Source organism: Diceros bicornis, chromosome 29, assembly GCF_020826845.1.
Source record: "Diceros bicornis minor isolate mBicDic1 chromosome 29, mDicBic1.mat.cur, whole genome shotgun sequence".
NCBI lineage: Eukaryota > Metazoa > Chordata > Mammalia > Perissodactyla > Rhinocerotidae > Diceros > Diceros bicornis.
In genome coordinates this window covers 37,047,978-37,065,814 of record NC_080768.1, presented here as the reverse complement: position 1 = coordinate 37,065,814, position 17,837 = coordinate 37,047,978, and the positions used below count along the sequence as shown (strand labels likewise).

Sequence of the window (17,837 nt, the reverse complement as noted above, 5' to 3'; positions counted from 1 at the left end):
TTAATCATCAGGGAACTGCAGATTAGAACTTCAATGAGATATTAATGCAGACTGACAAGAATGGATACAAAGAAAAAGACTGACAATACCGAGTATAGGCAAGAATGTGCAGCACTTGGCACTCTTATTAATCCTTGGTGAAAATGCAGAATGATCAAACTACTTTAGAAAGCAATCTGGCACTTTTGTACTACTTTACACACCCACAATTACCATATGACTCAGGTATTCCATTTCTAAGTATTTAACCAGAAAAAGGAAAGAATATAAATGCACAAAGACCTGCACATGGATATTCATAGCAGCTTTATTTGTAATTGCTAAAATGTCTAAATAATCCAAGTGATCATCAACAGTAAACGTATAAACAAATTGTGATGTATTTCTGAAATGGCATACTACTTAGCAGTAAAAACTAATGAATTATTAATAATCACAACAACATAGATGAATGCTGAGTGAACGAAGCCAGATATAAGAGAGCACATACCCTGTGATTCTATCTATATGAAATTTTAGAATAGATTATTTTAATTTATGGTGAGAGAAAGCAGACTGTTGGTTGCCTTGAGCCATGTGGGCTGTTGACTTGGAAAAAGGTGATGGAAATATGCTTTGTCTTACTTACAGAAATGGTTACATGGGTGCACACGTTAGTACCAATTCATATGACTGTATTCTTAAAATGGATGCATTTATAGAGTGTAAGCCAAAGTGTAAGTTAAATAATTAAAAGTACAACAGCAATGAGAAAATAGAGGCAATGTTTGGGGGAAAATTGGTGGGAGTTTGTTTAGCTTGAGGGTTGGGAGAGTGTGCTAGAGGAAGGTGTTGAGAGAAAGGATACATGAGTTCTCCCTTATTTCAGTGACTTTCTGGAGGATTCTAATTATCAAGAATATAAAATAAAAGCTTCTGATTTGTTCCTAAAATTTTTATTTGGAATCTCACCTGCTTATTTACTCAGTGGCATCCATCCTTTTATTTTCCTATTATGTTTATCTCTATCTTTATATATCTGTATTTGTACCTATTTATCTATTTATCTATCTATACTTCTGTGTGTGTGTGTATATATGGATATACGTATTATACATTATATATGGATATATAATGTACATAATTATAAACAATATAAGATTTTAAAAAATGTTTTATTTAATTCATGCCCTCTGTTTCCCAGAAAAATTCAGATGTGCTATTGAAAAGAATTCTGAAGATACAAATCATTATGGATAAAGCCTTGGTATGCATTATTGTTATATTTCTTCCTATCTTTATTTTGTGTTTAAATTCAAAGGGAATATGAAAAAGAAACTTCCATTGTTTGCAATACAGATATATTTTACTCTGTTCAAAATACAGATCTCAGTAAAGCAGAATATAAAGAAATGTTGTCAATTGCCTGTACATTGACATAGGAGATCAATATTTATGGTATTGATTTCCAAATCAGTATAGAATTCTAGCAATAATGTATAACATTGTATAATGGAAGGATTCTAGTACACTATAATCTATTGGATTATAACTAGCTGCAGATATTTCTGAATCTACCCCAAATCGTGGTGAAACTCTTTTCCTTAAATCAATTTCCATTTTAAAACCGGCTATTTCATTTATTACTCAATTGGAGATCCTTGTTACTAAATATTGTCTTTTATAAGATTATTATATGCTTTATAGTAGCTTGGGTTCTCTGGTGGAAAGTTCTGTATTTTAAAAATGGAAAGAATTATTCATAGGAACATTCATTTAGTCACAGAAATTTTTGTTTATACAATCAGTTTTAGCAAAGCCATATGCGTAGCAAGTTAAAAAGTCTCATTTGTCCATTATCACTGATATTTTTTCATAAAGTTTCTCAATGAGTGTAGTAATGTGTGAGACTTTGTTTATAAAAGGAAATCTTTAGATCTTTAAATAATTTTTTACAAAAACAATAACAAAATAATAAAGAAAACACATAATTTTATCACCAGGAGATAACTTATATGCACACATTTCCTATTTTTAATATATACATACATATATGTATATATTTATATATCTTTTTTATATATGCTATTTAGTAAACTATTTTATAGTGTGTTCCCATATATTAATGGAATATATTATTTCAATTTAATTGTAATGTTTACATCGTGTCCAATTAACATATTTAATATAATTTAATCTATTTTACTAGATAACGCCCTTTGGGGCATTTATATTTTCATTATTGTTGCTACATGGAGAATAACACTATTTGGCCTAAAACCAGGATCACAAGCATTGGAATTATGCTGCCACAGCCAACCTCATGAGGTTTCTAAAATTAAATCTAGATGGCCCAATTTCCTCTCTCCACTTAGTTGCCTACCTTCCAATAGCAACAGAAGACATTTTCAAATACAAATGTCTCACGCAAAAAAAATAAAAATAAAAACAAACTCCGAAGAATTCTTTATAGTACCCTATGATTAGTATTTCCCCTCCTTTATGTTGAGCTTATGTGTCTTAAATTTTAAAGTTTGATGCTAAACAGTGTACAGATAGATCTTTTTTTCCTCTACTGGGTCAGATAATTCCCGCCTTTTCCTTAGAATGTATAGTTGATATGTTTATCAAAAGTACTGATAACTTTGAATGTAGGTTAAGTACTCCTATGCTATTACCGATCTATTTGTTTGATAAATTATTTGTTCTTTTGTTCCTCCTTTGCTACCCTTGGAATAGTGGTTATTTTCAGCATTTATTTTTATCTCGTATATTTGTTTTTTCTGCTATATCTCTTTATCTTCCCCACCTCACTCTAGTGGTTTAACGAGTGGTTCCAATTAGCGTTCCTAATTTATCACAATTTATTACAATCTAGAATTAATGTTATACGACTTCAGATATAAGAGCCTTATAACAGCAAAATTCCATTTAACACCTTTGTGATATTACTGTAACTTATGTTACTTCTCCATGTGTTATAAACCACAGAATAAATTATTTTAAATTAAATGTTCAGTCATTTAAAGAAATTAAAGAAAGAAAAAAGTATTTCATTTTTTTCCACATACTTACCATTTCCCAAGTTCTTCATTCTTTCTTGTAGGCCTGTGTTTCTGATATTTCTGTTTAGCCTGTTGATGAATTCTCTTCATCTTTTGTTCACTGAAATTACTTTTATTTCATCTGTGCCTTTTAAACATTTTTTTAATCCTTTTTTTATTGAGGAAACATTGCTTTATAACACTGTATAAATTTTAGGTGTACATCATTATACTTCTATTTCTGCATAGAGTACATCATGTTCACCACCCGTATACTAATTCCAATATATCACCACACACGTGTGCCTAATCATCCCTTTTGTCCTCCTCCCTCCCCCCTTCCCCTTTGGTAACCACCAATCCAATCTCTGTCTCTGTGTATTTGTTGTTGTTTTTATCTTCTAATTATGACTGAGATCATACGGTATTTGACCTTCTCCCTCTGACTTATTTCACTTAGTATAATACCCTTAGTGTCCATCCATATTGTAACAAATGGCTGGATTTCATCGTTTCTTATGGCTGAGTAGTATTCCACTGTGTATATGTACCACATCTTCTTTATCCATTCATTCCTTGATGGGCACTTATATTGCTTCCAAGTCTTGGCTATTATGAATAATGCTGCAATCAAAACAGGGTGCATGTATCTTTATGCATTCATGTTTTCATGTTCTTTGGATAAATACCCAGCAGTGGACTAGCTGGATCATATGGTATTTCTATCCTTAATTTTTTGAGGAATCTCCATACTGTTTTCCATAGTGGCTGCATCAGTTTGCACTCCCACTGGCAGTGTATGAGTGTTCCCTTCACTCCACGTCCTCTCCACTACTTGTTATTTCCTGTCTTGTTATTTATAGCCATTCTGATGGGCGTAAGGTGATATCTCATTGTAGTTTTGATTTGCATTTCCCTGATAGTTAATGATGTTGAACATCTTTTCATGTGCCTATGGGCCATCTGTATATCTTCTTTGGAGTAATGTCTGTTCAGGTCTTTTTCCCATATTTTAATTGGGTTGTTAGTTTTTTTATTGTTGAGATGTATGTGTTCTTTATATAATTTGGAGATTAACCCCTTATCAGATGTATGGTTTACAAATATCTTCTCCCAATTGTTAGGTTGTCTTTTTGTTTTGTCAATGGTTTCCTTTGCTGTGCAGAAACTTTTTAGTTTAATGTAGTCCCATTTGTTTATTTTTTCTACAGTTTCCCTTGCCCAGTCAGACACAGTACTTGAAAATATGTTGCTAAGACTGAGGTCAAAGAGCATACTGCCTATGCTTTCTTCTAGAAGTTTCATGGTTTCAGGTCTTACATTCAAGTCTTTAATCCATTTTCAGGTAATTTTGTGTATGGTGTAAGATAAAGGACTACTTTCATTTTTTTTTGCATGTGGCTGTCCAGTTTTCCCAACATCATTTATGGAAGAGACTTTGCTTTCTCTATTGTATATTGTTGGCTCCCTTGTCGAAAATTAGCTGTCCATAGATGTGTGGGTTTATTTCTGGGTTCCCGTATCTGTGCCCTTGATCTATGTGTCTGTTTTTGTGCCAGTGCCAGGCTGTTTTGGTTACTATAGCTTTGTAGTATATTTTGAAATCAGGGAGTGTGATACCTCCAGCTTTGTTCATTTTTCTGAAGATTCCTTTGGCTAGTGGGGGTCTTTTGTTGTTCCATATAAATTTTAGGATTCTTTGTCCTATTTATGTGAAAAATGTTGTTGAAACTTTGATAGGGATTGCACTGAATCTATAGATTGCTTTAGAAAGTGTGGACATTTTCACTATGTTAATTCCTCCAATCCAAGAGCATGGGCTGTCTTTCTATTTCTTTGTGTCTTCTTCAATTTCTTTCAACAATGTTTTATAGTTTTCAGTGTACAGATCTTTCACTTCTTTAGGTAAGTTTATTCCTAGGTATTTTATTCTTTTTGTTGCAATTGTAAATGGCATTGTATTCTTAATTTGTCTTTCTGCTACTTCATTGCTAGTGTATAGAAATGAAACTGATTTTTTATGCTGATTTTGTATCCTGCAATTTTACCATATTCATTGATTATTTCTAAAAGTATTTTGGTGCATTCTTTAGGATTTTCTATATATAAAATCATGTCATCTGCAAATAGTGACAGTTTCACTTCTTCCTTTCCAATTTGGATCCCTTTTATTTCTCTTCTTGTCTGATTGCTCTGGCTAGGACTTCCAATACTATGTTAAATAGGAGTGGTCAAAGTGGGCATCCTATCTGGCTCCTGCTCTTAGAGGAATAGCTTTCAGTTTTTCACCAATGAGAATGATATTAGCTGTGGGTTTGTCATACATGGCCTTTATTATGTTGAGATATTTTATTTCTATACCCATTTTATTCAGAGTATTTATCATACATGGATGCTGTATCTTGTCAAATGCTTTCTCTGCATCTATTGAGATATCATGTGATTTTTATTCTTCATTTTATTAATGTGGTTTATCATGTTGATTGATTTGTGGATGTTGAACCATCCCTGCATTCCTAAAATAAATCCCAGTTGATCATGGTGTATGATCTTTTTAATGTATTATTGTAATCGATTTGCTAGTATTTTGATGAGGATTTTTGCATCAATGTTCATCAGTGATATTGGCCTGTAATTTTCCTTTTTTGTATTGTCCTTGTCTGGTTGTGGTATCAGGATAATGTTGGCTTTGTAGAATGAGTTAGGAAGCTTCCCCTTCTCTTCAATTTTTTGGAAGAGTTTGAGAAGGATAGGTATTAAGTCTTCTTTGAATGTTTGGTAGAGTTCACCAGGGAAGCTGTCTGGTCCTGGACTTTAATTTTTGGGGAGGTTTTTGATTGCTGTTTAGATCTCCTTAGTGGTGATTGGTCTATTCTATTTCTATTCTATTCTATTTCTTCTTGATTCAGTTTTGGAAGGTTGTATGATTCTAAGAATTTATCCATTTCTTCTAGATTATCAATTTGTTGGCTTATAGCTTTTCACAATATTCTCTTACAATCTTCTGTATTTCTGAGGTGACTGATGTAATTTCTCCTCTTTCATTTCTGATTTTACTTATTTGAGCCTTATCTCTTTTTTTATTGGTGAGTCTAGCCAAAGGTTTGTCAATTTTGTTTGTCTTTTCAAAAAACCAGCTCTTGGTTATGTTGATTCTTTCTATTGTTTTTTTAAGTCTCTATTTATTTTTGTTCTGATTTTTATTATTTCCCTCTTTCTACTTATTTGGGGCTTTGTTTGTTCTTTTTCCACTTCCTTTAGGTGCACTGTTAGATTGTTCATTTGAGATTTTTGCTGTTGAGTTACGCTTGTATTGCTATAAACTTCCCTCTTACAATAGCTTTTACTGTAGCCCTTAACTTCTGGCATGTTGTATTTTCATTTTCATTTGTTTCCAGATATGTTTTGATTTCTCCTTTGATTTCTTCATTGACCCAATTGTTGTTCAGTGGGATTTTGTTTATTCTCCACATATTCGTGGCTTTTCTGATTTTCTTCCTATAGTTGATGTCTAGTTTCATACTGTTGTGGTGAGAAAAGATGCTTGGTATTATTTCAATCTTCTTAAATTTATTGAGACTTGTATTGTGGCCTAATATGTGATCAGTTCTGGAGAATGTTCCATGTGCATTGGGAAAGAATGTATATTCTGTGGTTTTTGTATGGAATATTCTGTATATACCTGCTAAGTCTGTCTGGTCTGGTGTGTCATTTAAGGCCAATGTCTCCTTATTGATCTTCTGTTTGGATGATATGTGGAGTATTTAAGTCCCCTGCTATTATTGTGTTACTGGCTATTTCTCCTTTTATGTCTGTTAATAATTGCTTTACATATTTAGGTGCTCCTATGTTTGGTGCATAGATATTGATGAGATTTATATCCTCTTGTTGGATTGTTCTCTTGATCATCATGTAGTGTCCTTCTTTGTCTCTTGTCATAGTTTTTGTTTTAAAGTCTATTTTTTCTCATATGAATATTGCTACCCCAGCTTTCTTTTCATTGCAATTTGCATGGATTATCTCTTTCCATCCTTTCACTTTCAGTTTGTGAGTGTCTTTAGGGCTGAAGTGTGTCTCTTGTATGCAGCTTATATATGGGTCTTGTTTTTTTTATACAATCAGTCCTCCTAAGCATTTTAATTGGAGCATTTAGTCCATTGACATTTAAAGTAACTTTTAATAAGTATGTACTTACTGCCATTTTTTTTCTTGGTGTTTTAGTAGTTCTGCTGTATTCCTTTCTTCTTCTCATGCTCTCTTCCCTTGTGGTTTGATGGCTTTCTTTAGTATTATGTTTGGGTTCCTTTCTCTTAGTTTTTTGTGTATTTATTATTGGTTTCTGGTTTGTGATTACCATGAGGTTCATGTATAATAACTTATGTATATAGCAGTCTACACTAAGTTGATGGTCTCTTTAGTTTGACCTCTATCTAAAAGCACTTCTCTTTTACTCCCCTCCTCCCATGTTTTATGTTTTTGATATCATATCTAACCTCATTTGTGCATTTGTATCCATTACCTTCTTATCATGGAAATAGATAATTTTTTCCTATTTGTGGTCTTCTCTTTCCCTCTTAAATAAGTCCCTTTAGCATTTTTTGTAGGACTGGTTTCTTGGTGGCAAACTCCTTTAATTTTTGCTTGTCTGGGAAGCTCTTTATCTCTCCTTCCATTCTGAATAATAACCTTGCCAGGTAGAGTATTCTTTGCTCTAGGTTTTCTCCTTTTAGCATTTTAAATATATCATGCCTCTTTCTTCTACTCTATAAGATTTCTGCTGAGAAGTCAGCTTACAGCCTTATGTGGTTTCCTTTGTATGTAACTTGTTGCCTTTCTCTTGTGGCTATTAGGATTCTCTCTTTATCTTTAATTCTTGACATTTAAATTATGATGTGTCTTGGTGTGGGCCTCTTTAGGTTATCTTGTTTGGTGTTCTCTATGCTTCCTGTACCTGGATGTCTGTTTCCATCCTAAGGTTAGGGAAGTTTTCAGCTATTATTTCTTCAAATATATTCTGTGCTCCTTTGTCTCTCTCTTCTCCTTCTGGGACACCTATAACACTGATGTTAGTGCACTTGATTTTGTCCCAGAGGTCCCTTAGACTGTCTTCACTCTTTTTAATTCTTTCTTTTTTTAATCTGTTCAGCATGGGTGATTTCCTCTTGTCTTTTGTCCAGCTCGCTGATCCATTCTTCTGTATCCTCTACTCTGTTTTTAAGTCTTTCTAGTGAATTTTTCTTTTCCAGTATTGTATTCTTCATTTCTGATTCGTTCTTTTTTATATATTCCATTTCTTTGTTGACATTCTCACTAAGTTCATCCGTTCTTCTCACAAGATCAGTGAACATCCTTATGACTCTTTGTTTGAACTGTCAGGTAGATTGCTCATTTCTGTTTCATTTAGTTCCTTTTTCTGGGGTTTTGTCCTGTTCCCTTACTTGGAACGTATTCCTTTGCCTCCTTATTTTGCCTCTTTCTCATGCTTGTATCTATGTATTAGGTAGGTCAGCTGTGGCTCCTGATCTTGGAGAGGTGACCTTATGTCAGTGACGCCTTATGAGGCCCAGCAGTGTGCTTCTCTCTTGTCACCAGTCCAAGATGTTTCAGGAGTGATTCCTGGGTGGGCTACATGTGTCCTTCTGTTGTGGCAGGCTTGTTCTTGCCCTAGGTGCCCTGGGAGGCTGAGCTGTCCCCCTGGCTGGCTGGTTGTAATGCTCATCTGTGTGTGGTTGTTGTGGGCCCTTTGGTCTCTTTGTCAGGTGTGAGGAGCCCCAGCAAAGTTGGCTACAAGGTCTAATAGCACATTCCTGTTGCAGTTTTTCTATTAAGTGAGTAGGCTCCCAGCATGGCTGGTTGTTAGGCTCAGAGGCTTACAATTGTTTTAAGCATCTCGCTCGTAAGGCTCTTGTCAGCTCTCTGCGGATTGCAGTTGGGTAGGGCTGGCCCCTGGCATGGGACCATCCAATTGTTTCAGGCTTTGGAAGGTGGGGCCGATCCCCTATGTGGCTGCTTGAGAAGCACAAGTCTTCTGCAGCTGACAAGCCCTGCTGCCCACAGGGCAACACACACTGTCAACATAGCCTTGTCCCATGCACATGCCCTGACCCCCTGAAGGGGACTCAGTCCCTCCAAGGCTGGGGCCCCACACACTCCACAAATGCCCCACACTCTCCACCTGCTCCTTGTGCACACCCTGCCCCACAGAGGTGAACCCACTTGCCAGGCTGCAGAGAATCCAGGCAGCTCACTTATGCAGGCCCACAAGTTGCCCGAGGGATTGTTGTTGGGTGGGTCCAGTCCCTAGGGCAGGCTGCTTTCCTTGGTTGAGCTGGATTAAATTGATGCTCTAGCGGGTGGGGCAGACCCTGGGCTAGCAGCCCACAGGGAGAACTCCAATGGTGTCTGCCGGTGTCTGTGTCAGCACGCCCACACCAGGTCACAACAATGGCCGCCGCCTGTGTCCTAGTCCCTCGACATATCTCACTTCTCACTGAGATGCACCCATAGCCTATCAGGTGAGTCTCTTTTCACTAAAGGACTGTGCACCTTTCTTTCTGGTGATTTTAGCTTGCTTTCTGAAATGGGTGAGTTTGTGCATGGGCCCTTAAGAGCCAGCTATAATTTTTTTGTGTCTCAGCTTTTTGGGGGTATTCCCCATTGTTGTTAGTAGCCAGCAAAGCCAGATATTATGACTCTTGTCTCAGTTGTGCTGGGCCCAAAAAATACCTATAGCAGCAATTCTCCTCGGGTCAGGTTCCCCACTCATCCAGGGAAGCATACCTTTGGATTGCTCCTGGACAGCCCTGAAGCGTTGTGGCTTGTGAAGGTGGTATTTCTTTTCTCTCCAGAAGGGAATTTCTGCCTCTTCCACCTCAGTTAGGACTGTTGTTTTTTGCAGGGATTCCTCTTATCCAGTTTTCAGTTCTCTCTCAGGGATAATTTTTCCAAGAGTAGTTGTAAGTCTGCTTACAACTGTCTGTGGAAGGAGGTGAGTTCAGAGGCCACCTATGCCACCGTCTTGCTTCTCTCCTGCAGTAGCCTTCTAAAAAAATCTTTAAACATTTTATTTGGAAATATTTTCAAACTTTCAGAAAAGTTGCAAGAATAAGAATAATACAAAGAACACCTATATTATCTTTACTTGGATTTATTGTTAATATTGTATCACATTATCACTTGTGCTCTCTCCATTTGAAAGTAAATTGTAAATTGCATCATGGAGCTTTTTTTTCAGTGTGCTTTTACCTAGAATAAGATCATTATGTTATATAACTACAATGAAGTTATCCATCTAATTAAAAATACATTACATGAAATACGTTATCATGAAAATACTTTTAATCAAGTCTACTATAACTTAATTGCATTGTTGTTGGACAATGTGATCTAAGTCATACTATGTTTTATATTCAAAGAACTGTTTTATGGCCTAATATGAATCAATTTATATAAAACTTTCATGAACATTTGAAAAATATATATATATATATTATCTCATTGTTTTATATTAACTTTTATATGTGCATATCATGTCCAAAGTTTGCTTGAGTGTTTAAAATCTTGTATATCTTTACTGTTAATTTGCCTGCTTTATCTCTTAATAATTAAGAGAACTATGTAAAAATCCCTCACTACGATCATCAATTTCTATTTATAATTCTGTTAAATTTTGTTTTATGTATTATGTTGCTATGCTATTAGTTATAAGCAAGTTTAGAATGCATCCATCTTTCTGATGAATTGAATATTTTATATGTTGTGATTATTATATTCATTTTTGCCTTTAAGCTTTTTTCATATTAATATAACTATTGTATTAATTACTGTAACTATCACATAATATAACATATACTTTTTGTCTGGTATTGTCCTGTTATATATTTTCCTGCTTTGACTCTTAATATTTGTATGTCCTTATAATTTAGGAGTTTCAATTTTAATTTGCCTATAGTGGATTTTTTTAGTCTTTGTCATTTGCTTAGTGTTGGTCTGTTGATAATTTGTGATTATTGACATGTGGATTCATTTCCAAAACCATATTTTTGTTTTCATTTGTCTTGCTTTTCAAATGTTTAGTCGTGCAAAGGATCACCTTCACTAGTACCACACATGCTGCATTGTGTAACTATATAGTATGGCTTATTGGGGAAGTTTACATACAGAGAAATAGCAAAGTGCAAAGAGTCTCTAAAGAGCTAGGGGGATGGCATCTCTTTTGTCTGTATCAGAAAACTCTAGCCATTGCATTTTATTTTCTATCAGGAGTCTTCCGCAGATTTACTGGAGATTATTGAAGATCACAAGCTGTCACTTTTTATGTTTTCAGCCGACACTTAGAAACGTGTGTGCACACACAATTACAAGTATTTCAGAGATAATATTATGACTTTTGTTCCCTTGAATGAGAACATACTCTTAGATGGTTCATTATTATGGGACTTAGAGCTCTGTGTTTACAAAGTACATTGTTTATCCAGATTATATAGTCCTTTTGTCTCATTTGGATGAAGACAAATGATGGAGCATAGTGTAGCAGACAAAAAAGACAGCAATTTAGTTAGAGATTTGAGTCCTGATTCTCACCCTTAGCCTTTGTTGCAATCTTGACCTTAACTTTTGATCCTTAATTTCTGCATGTGTAAAGAGGGAGGTAATCACAATCATGTCATTTTAATATTATTGATTAATATATGAAGTCCCTAGGTTTATGCTTAAAACTTACTAAGCACCTGATACATCTTAATTCTGCTTTTGTCCTTTCACTTGAGCACTGCATTATTTTAACATTTTATATTTTATATCCATTTAAGATGTAGTTTAGTCTTTTTTACTATTGATTAAGAAACAACAATTTGTCTTTCAGTATAATTACATGGGCTCTGAAGTGGCAGTTGCAGCTGAGAAAGTTGTTCATATCTTTAGTCTTATCAACAGTGTAAGTATTTATGTTTCATATTTAAATAAGAAATATTTCTATTGATGCAGTAGCATTGTTTGTATAAATAGCATTTGCATTTTTATGAAAAGTATAGTCCTACCAACTACATTCATTCACCAGTGGATTTCATCTCCAAAAAAATAGTAAATTGAATATATTAGCATTATATATAGAGATGCAATGTTATGTTATCTAAAACTGTGTATCGTGTATCTTCTGTTTTCAGATGATTTCCCAGCTTAAAGTGACTGTTATGTTAACTTCTTTAGAGATCTGGTCAGATCAAAATAAGATTTCCTCTAATGGGGATGCTGATGAAGTACTACAAAGATTTGTGTCATGGAAAGAAAAATTTTTATCACAAAGGTCTCATGATATGGCATACTTATTAATGTAAGTACCTTATTTGCATTGATATAGAGTTTATCAAATTATTTGATATGTTAGCTATAAAAATTGTATACAATTTATTACATATAGTAACAAGTTATCTCAAAAAATATTGTAAGAATACTGTGTTGGCAAAATGTAAATTATAAAAATTCGATAACAATGTAAGACACTAAATTATGGTAGGCCATTATTCTCAGAGTGGACTGTTTATCTATGGAAATTTAATGAACTGGAAAATATGAAAACCTTGGCATAAACTAGGGTCTCTATGGTTTTAAAGATTTTCTCAGAAGTAAATAACTGAAGCCATCATTTTAACATTAAATAGAATGTAAATTAGTTAACAGAATGCAATAATGGCAAATAAAGCTGGTTACAATACAAAACATTTAAATAGTAATATGGTTACCTTCTGGTATTTCTATACTGACCTAAGGTGTAGCTATTTAACTACTTGTACTGTATCTTTCAAGAGTCTTTATATAGATTTTTGTTTTGATAATTTTCAATGAAAAAGCTCAAAAAACAGTTCTGAAGATCTTAAATAATATGGAATACATTTATAAATCTATTGGTGTCTCCTGTGGAATTTAAGGTCAGGTTTGGAGATTCAAGAGCAACATTAACTAAGGACTAAAATGAGTGAGGTCACTTTCTACATTCTTTCTCTCTTTTTCTTAGTGATTCCACTGCATATTCTGTCTCTTTCTCTCTCTGTCCTCCCGTCCCACACTTTTTACACACTTTATGCATTCACTATCTGCAAATCATGGCAGTAAACTATCCTGGCTTTTACATATTAGGATTGTATCCACCCAGTGGCAACAACAGTGGAGATTAATTTTTTGGAAGGATTAGGCACTGCTGGGTTTTGGGCTGTGTATCATTTAATGTTAAAGTAGCCTTTAGAACTTAACTTTGTAGGAACTATGGGAGATTACCCAAATACAGAATGATTGAAAGCATTAGACATGATATGTAACACTCATGTTTTAAAGAAAACATAGCTTTATTGAGGAATCCAATTCTTAAAAAGTCATTGTTATTAATAATTTAAAATGCATTTATCCACAAGAAAAATTTTATTATTTAGATATCAGGACCATCCTAATTATGTAGGAGCAACATATCATGGAATGGCGTGTGATCCAAAGTTTGCTGCAGGAATTGCTCTGGTATGCATTTTATTCCCATCTCTTCAGTAGTTATATCACATTTTGAAAGTTAATATCCAGTTCAAGAAATGAAAATATGTATAGTGTACCTACTATGCTGTTTGACAAATTTTTATAAAATGATTTTTTTTTGGATTTTGAAACTCAAATGTTATAATTTATAAAGATTTTTTATTGTGTAAAATACACATAACATAAAATTTACCATCTTAACCATTTTTAAGTGTATAGGTCAGTCGTATTAAGTATATTTACATTGTGAAACAGATCTCCAGAACTTTTCACTCTTGCATAACTGAAACTTTCTACCCTTTAACCAACATGACCCCGTTTCCCACACCCTCTAGACCCTGGCAACCACCATTCTACTCTGCTTCTGTGAGTATGACATTTTTGGATTCTACATATAAGGGAGATCATATAATATTTGTCTTTCTGTGTCTAGCTTATTTCACTTAGCGTAATACTATCCAGGTTCATTCATGTTTTTGCAAGTGGCAAGATTTTATTATTTTTATGGCTGAATAATATTCCATATATATATATATGACATTTTCTTTATTCATTCATCTGTCAACGGACACTTAGGTTGCTTTCGTACCTTGGTTATTGTGAATAATGCTGCAATGAACATGAGAGTGCAGATTTCTCCTCAAGATACTGACTTCAATTATTTTGCATATATACTTGAATTGGGTTCGCTAGATTATACAGTAGTTCTATTTTTAATATTTTGAGGGCCCATCAAACTTATTTCCAGAGTGGTTGCACCATTTTATAATCCCACCAATAGTTCACATTATATTCATCACATCCTCACCAACACTTGTTATTTTCTGTTTTTTTTTTTTTTTTTTTTTTTTTTTAAATAGCAGCCATCCTAATTGGGGTGAGGTGATATCTCATTGTGGTTTTGATTTGCATTTCTATGATTATTAGTGAGGTTGAGCATCTTTTGTATGCTTTTTGTATATCATTTCTTGAGAAATATCTGTTCAAGTCCTTAGCCCATTTTTTAATTGTGACTTGATTTTTTGTGTTACGTTGCAGAATATTTTGAATGTTAACTCTTTATCAAATATATGATTTTCAAGTATTTTCTCCCATTCTGTAGATTCCCTTTACACTTGGTTGATTGTATCCTTTGAAGCACAAAAGGTTTAAGTTTGGTGTAGTCTCATTTGTCTATTTTTGCTTTTGTTACCTGTGTCATTGGCATCATATCCAAGAAATCATTGTCAAACCCAGTGTCATGAAGATTTTCCTCTATGTTTTCTTGTAACAGTTTTATAGTTTTGGGTCTTACATTTAGATCTTTAATCCATCTTGAGTTAATTTTTGTATATGGTGTAGTTTAAGGGTTCAACTTTGTTCTTTTGCAAGTGGATATCCAGTTTTCCCATCACCATTTATTGAAGAGATCTCTTTTTTTCTATTGAATATTCTTGTTGAAGAGACTGTTCTTTCCCCATTGTGTGGTCTTGGTACCCTTGTCGTAGATCATTTGACCATATATATGATGATTTAATTTCTATGCTCTCTATTCTATTCCAATGATCTATAGGTCTGTCTTTTTGCCAGTATCACAATATTGTGATTACTTTAGCTTTATAATATGTTTTGAAATCAGAAAATGTGAGTCCTCCAACTTTGTTCTTTTTAAAAATTGTTGTGGTTATTCAGGATCCCTTGAAATTCCATATGCATTTTGAGTTTTTTTTTTCTTTTCCTGCCAAAAAATGCTGTTGGGATTGTGGTAGTAATTGCATTGAATCTGCAGATCACTTTGGGTAGTAAGGTGATCTTAATATTAAGTCTTCTAATCTATGGACTAGAATGTCTTTCCATTTATTTGCTTCTTTTGTAGTTTCTTTCAACAATATTTTGCAGTGTTCAATGTACAACTATTTCACGTCTTTCATTTGGTTTATTCCTAAGTATTTTGCTCTTTTTCATGCTATTGTAACTGGAATTATTTTCTGAATTTCTTTTCAGATTGTTCATTGTTAGTGTATAGAAACACAGTTGATTATATTGATTTTGTATCCTGCAATTTGTTTACTTGTTCTAACAGTTTCTTTATGTGGAATCTTTTGCGTTTTCTACATATAGAATCATGTCATCCATGAGTAGAGAAAATTTTACTTCTTCCTTTCCAAGTTTGAAGTCTTTTATTTATTTTATTGCTTAATTGCTCTGTCTAGGCCTCCCAATATTATGATAAAAAGAAGTGGTGAGAGTGAGCATCCTTTTTTGTTCTTGGTCTTAGAGGAAAAACTTTCAGGATTTCACCATTGAGTATGATGTTAGCTGTGGGCTTTTCATACATGTCCTTTATTATGTTGAAGTAGTTTTCTTATATTCCTATTTCATTGAGCGTTGTAATCACAAAAACGTGTTGAATCTTATGAAATGGATTTTGTGCATTAATTGAGATGATCAGGTGGTTTTTGTCCTTTATTCTGTAAAAATGCTGTATTACATTGATACATTTTCATATGTTAAACTATCCTTGCATTCCACGGATAAATCCCACTTGGTCATGGTGTATAATCCTTTTAATTTGCTGTTGAATTTATTTTGTTAATTTGTTGAGGATTTTTGCATCAACATTCATCAGGGATATTGGTCTGAAATTTTCTTTTCTTTTCTTTTTTTTAAATTTTTTGTTTATTGCAGTAACACTGGTTTATAACATTGTATAAATTTCAGGTGTACATCATTATACTTCTATTTCTGCATAGATTACATCATGTTCACCACCCAAATACTAACCACAACCCATCACCACACACTTGTGCTGAATTATCCCTTTCACCCTCCTCTCTCCCCCCAGCACCCCTGTGTTCATTTCAGTGTTATTCACAATAGCCAAGACTTGGAAGCAACCTAAGTGCCCATCAAGGGATGAATGGGTAAAGAAGATGTGGTATATATACACAATGGAATACTACTCAGCCATAAGGAACGATTAAATCCAGCCATTTGTGACAACATGGATGGACATTGAGGGTACCATGCAAAGTGAAATTTTCATTTCTTGTTGAGTGTTTGTCGGGTTTTTGTATCAAGGTAATATTGATCTCACAAAATGAGTTTGGGAGTGTTCCTTCTTCTTCAATCCTTTGGAAGAGTTTGCAGAGGATTGGTATTAATTCTTCATTACATCTTTGGCAGAATTTACTAGTAAAACCATCAGGTCCTGGGCTATTCTTTGTTGGAAGGTTTTTGATTACTGCTTTAATCTTCTTACTAGTTATTAGTCTGTTCAGATTTTCTATTTTTCTATGATTCAGTCTTGATAGGTTATGTGTTTCTAGGAGTTTGTCCTTTTCTTCTAGCTTATCCAGTATGTTGACATACAACTTTCATAATATTCTCTTATAATCTTTAAAAAAAATTTTGTGGCATCAATTGTAATGTCCCCTCTTTTATTTGTTATTTTTGTTATTTGAGTCTTATCTCTTCTTTTCTTTGCTAATCTAGCTAATTTTACCAATTTTATTGACCTTTTCAAAGAACCAACTCTTTATTTCATTTATTTTTTAATCTATTTTATATATTTTATTTATTTCTGCTTTAAAATTTATCATTTCTTTCGTTCTGTTTGCTTGGGTTCAGTTCGTTCTTCTTTTTCTGATTCCTTGAGGTATAAAGTTACATTGTTGATTTGAGATCTTTCATCTTTCTTTTTAAATATACGTATTTATAGCTATAAACTTCCCTCTTAGTGCAGCTTTTGCTAGAGCCTATAAGTTTGTTGTGTTTTCATTTTCATTTGTCTCAAGGTATTATCTAATTTCCCTTATGACTTATTCTTTGGACTTATTGATGTTCAAAAGTGTGTCGTTGAAGTCCCACAGTTTTGTGGATTTTCAAGTTTTCTTTCTCTCATTAATTTCTTGTTTCATTCCATTGGGATTAGAAAATATACTTTGTATAATTTCAGTATTTTTAAGGTTGTTAGGCTTGTTTTGTAGCCTAACAGGTGGTCTATCTGGAGACCTGGAGAATGTTCTATGTGCACTTGAGAAAAATGTGTATCCTGCTGTTGTTGTGTGGAATGCCCCACATACGTCTGTTAGGTCCAATGATATATACTGTTGTTAAGTCCTTCTTCTACTTATTTATCTTTTGTCTGGTTGTTTTGTCCATTATTAAAAGTGAGGTATTGAAGTCTTCTATTGTGTTGCTGTCTATTTATCCCTTCAATTCTGTCAAATTCTGCCTCATATATTTAGGAACTCTGTTTTTTGGTAGTTAAATATAATTGTTACATTTACTTGGCTAATTGACCCTTTTATCATT

At 33.7% G+C, this 17,837-nt stretch overlaps 1 protein-coding gene across 1 annotated transcript in view; it reads left to right on the top strand.

Moving 5' to 3' along the window:
• The window catches only part of LOC131394061 (A disintegrin and metallopeptidase domain 3-like), a 115,046-nt gene that overhangs the window by 33,262 nt on the left and 63,947 nt on the right, over positions 1 to 17,837 (top strand). The window contains 4 exon segments of the mRNA XM_058525267.1: positions 1,184 to 1,246; positions 11,887 to 11,958; positions 12,188 to 12,354; positions 13,448 to 13,529. Of these exon segments, the coding sequence (XP_058381250.1) occupies positions 1,184 to 1,246; positions 11,887 to 11,958; positions 12,188 to 12,354; positions 13,448 to 13,529 (384 nt within the window).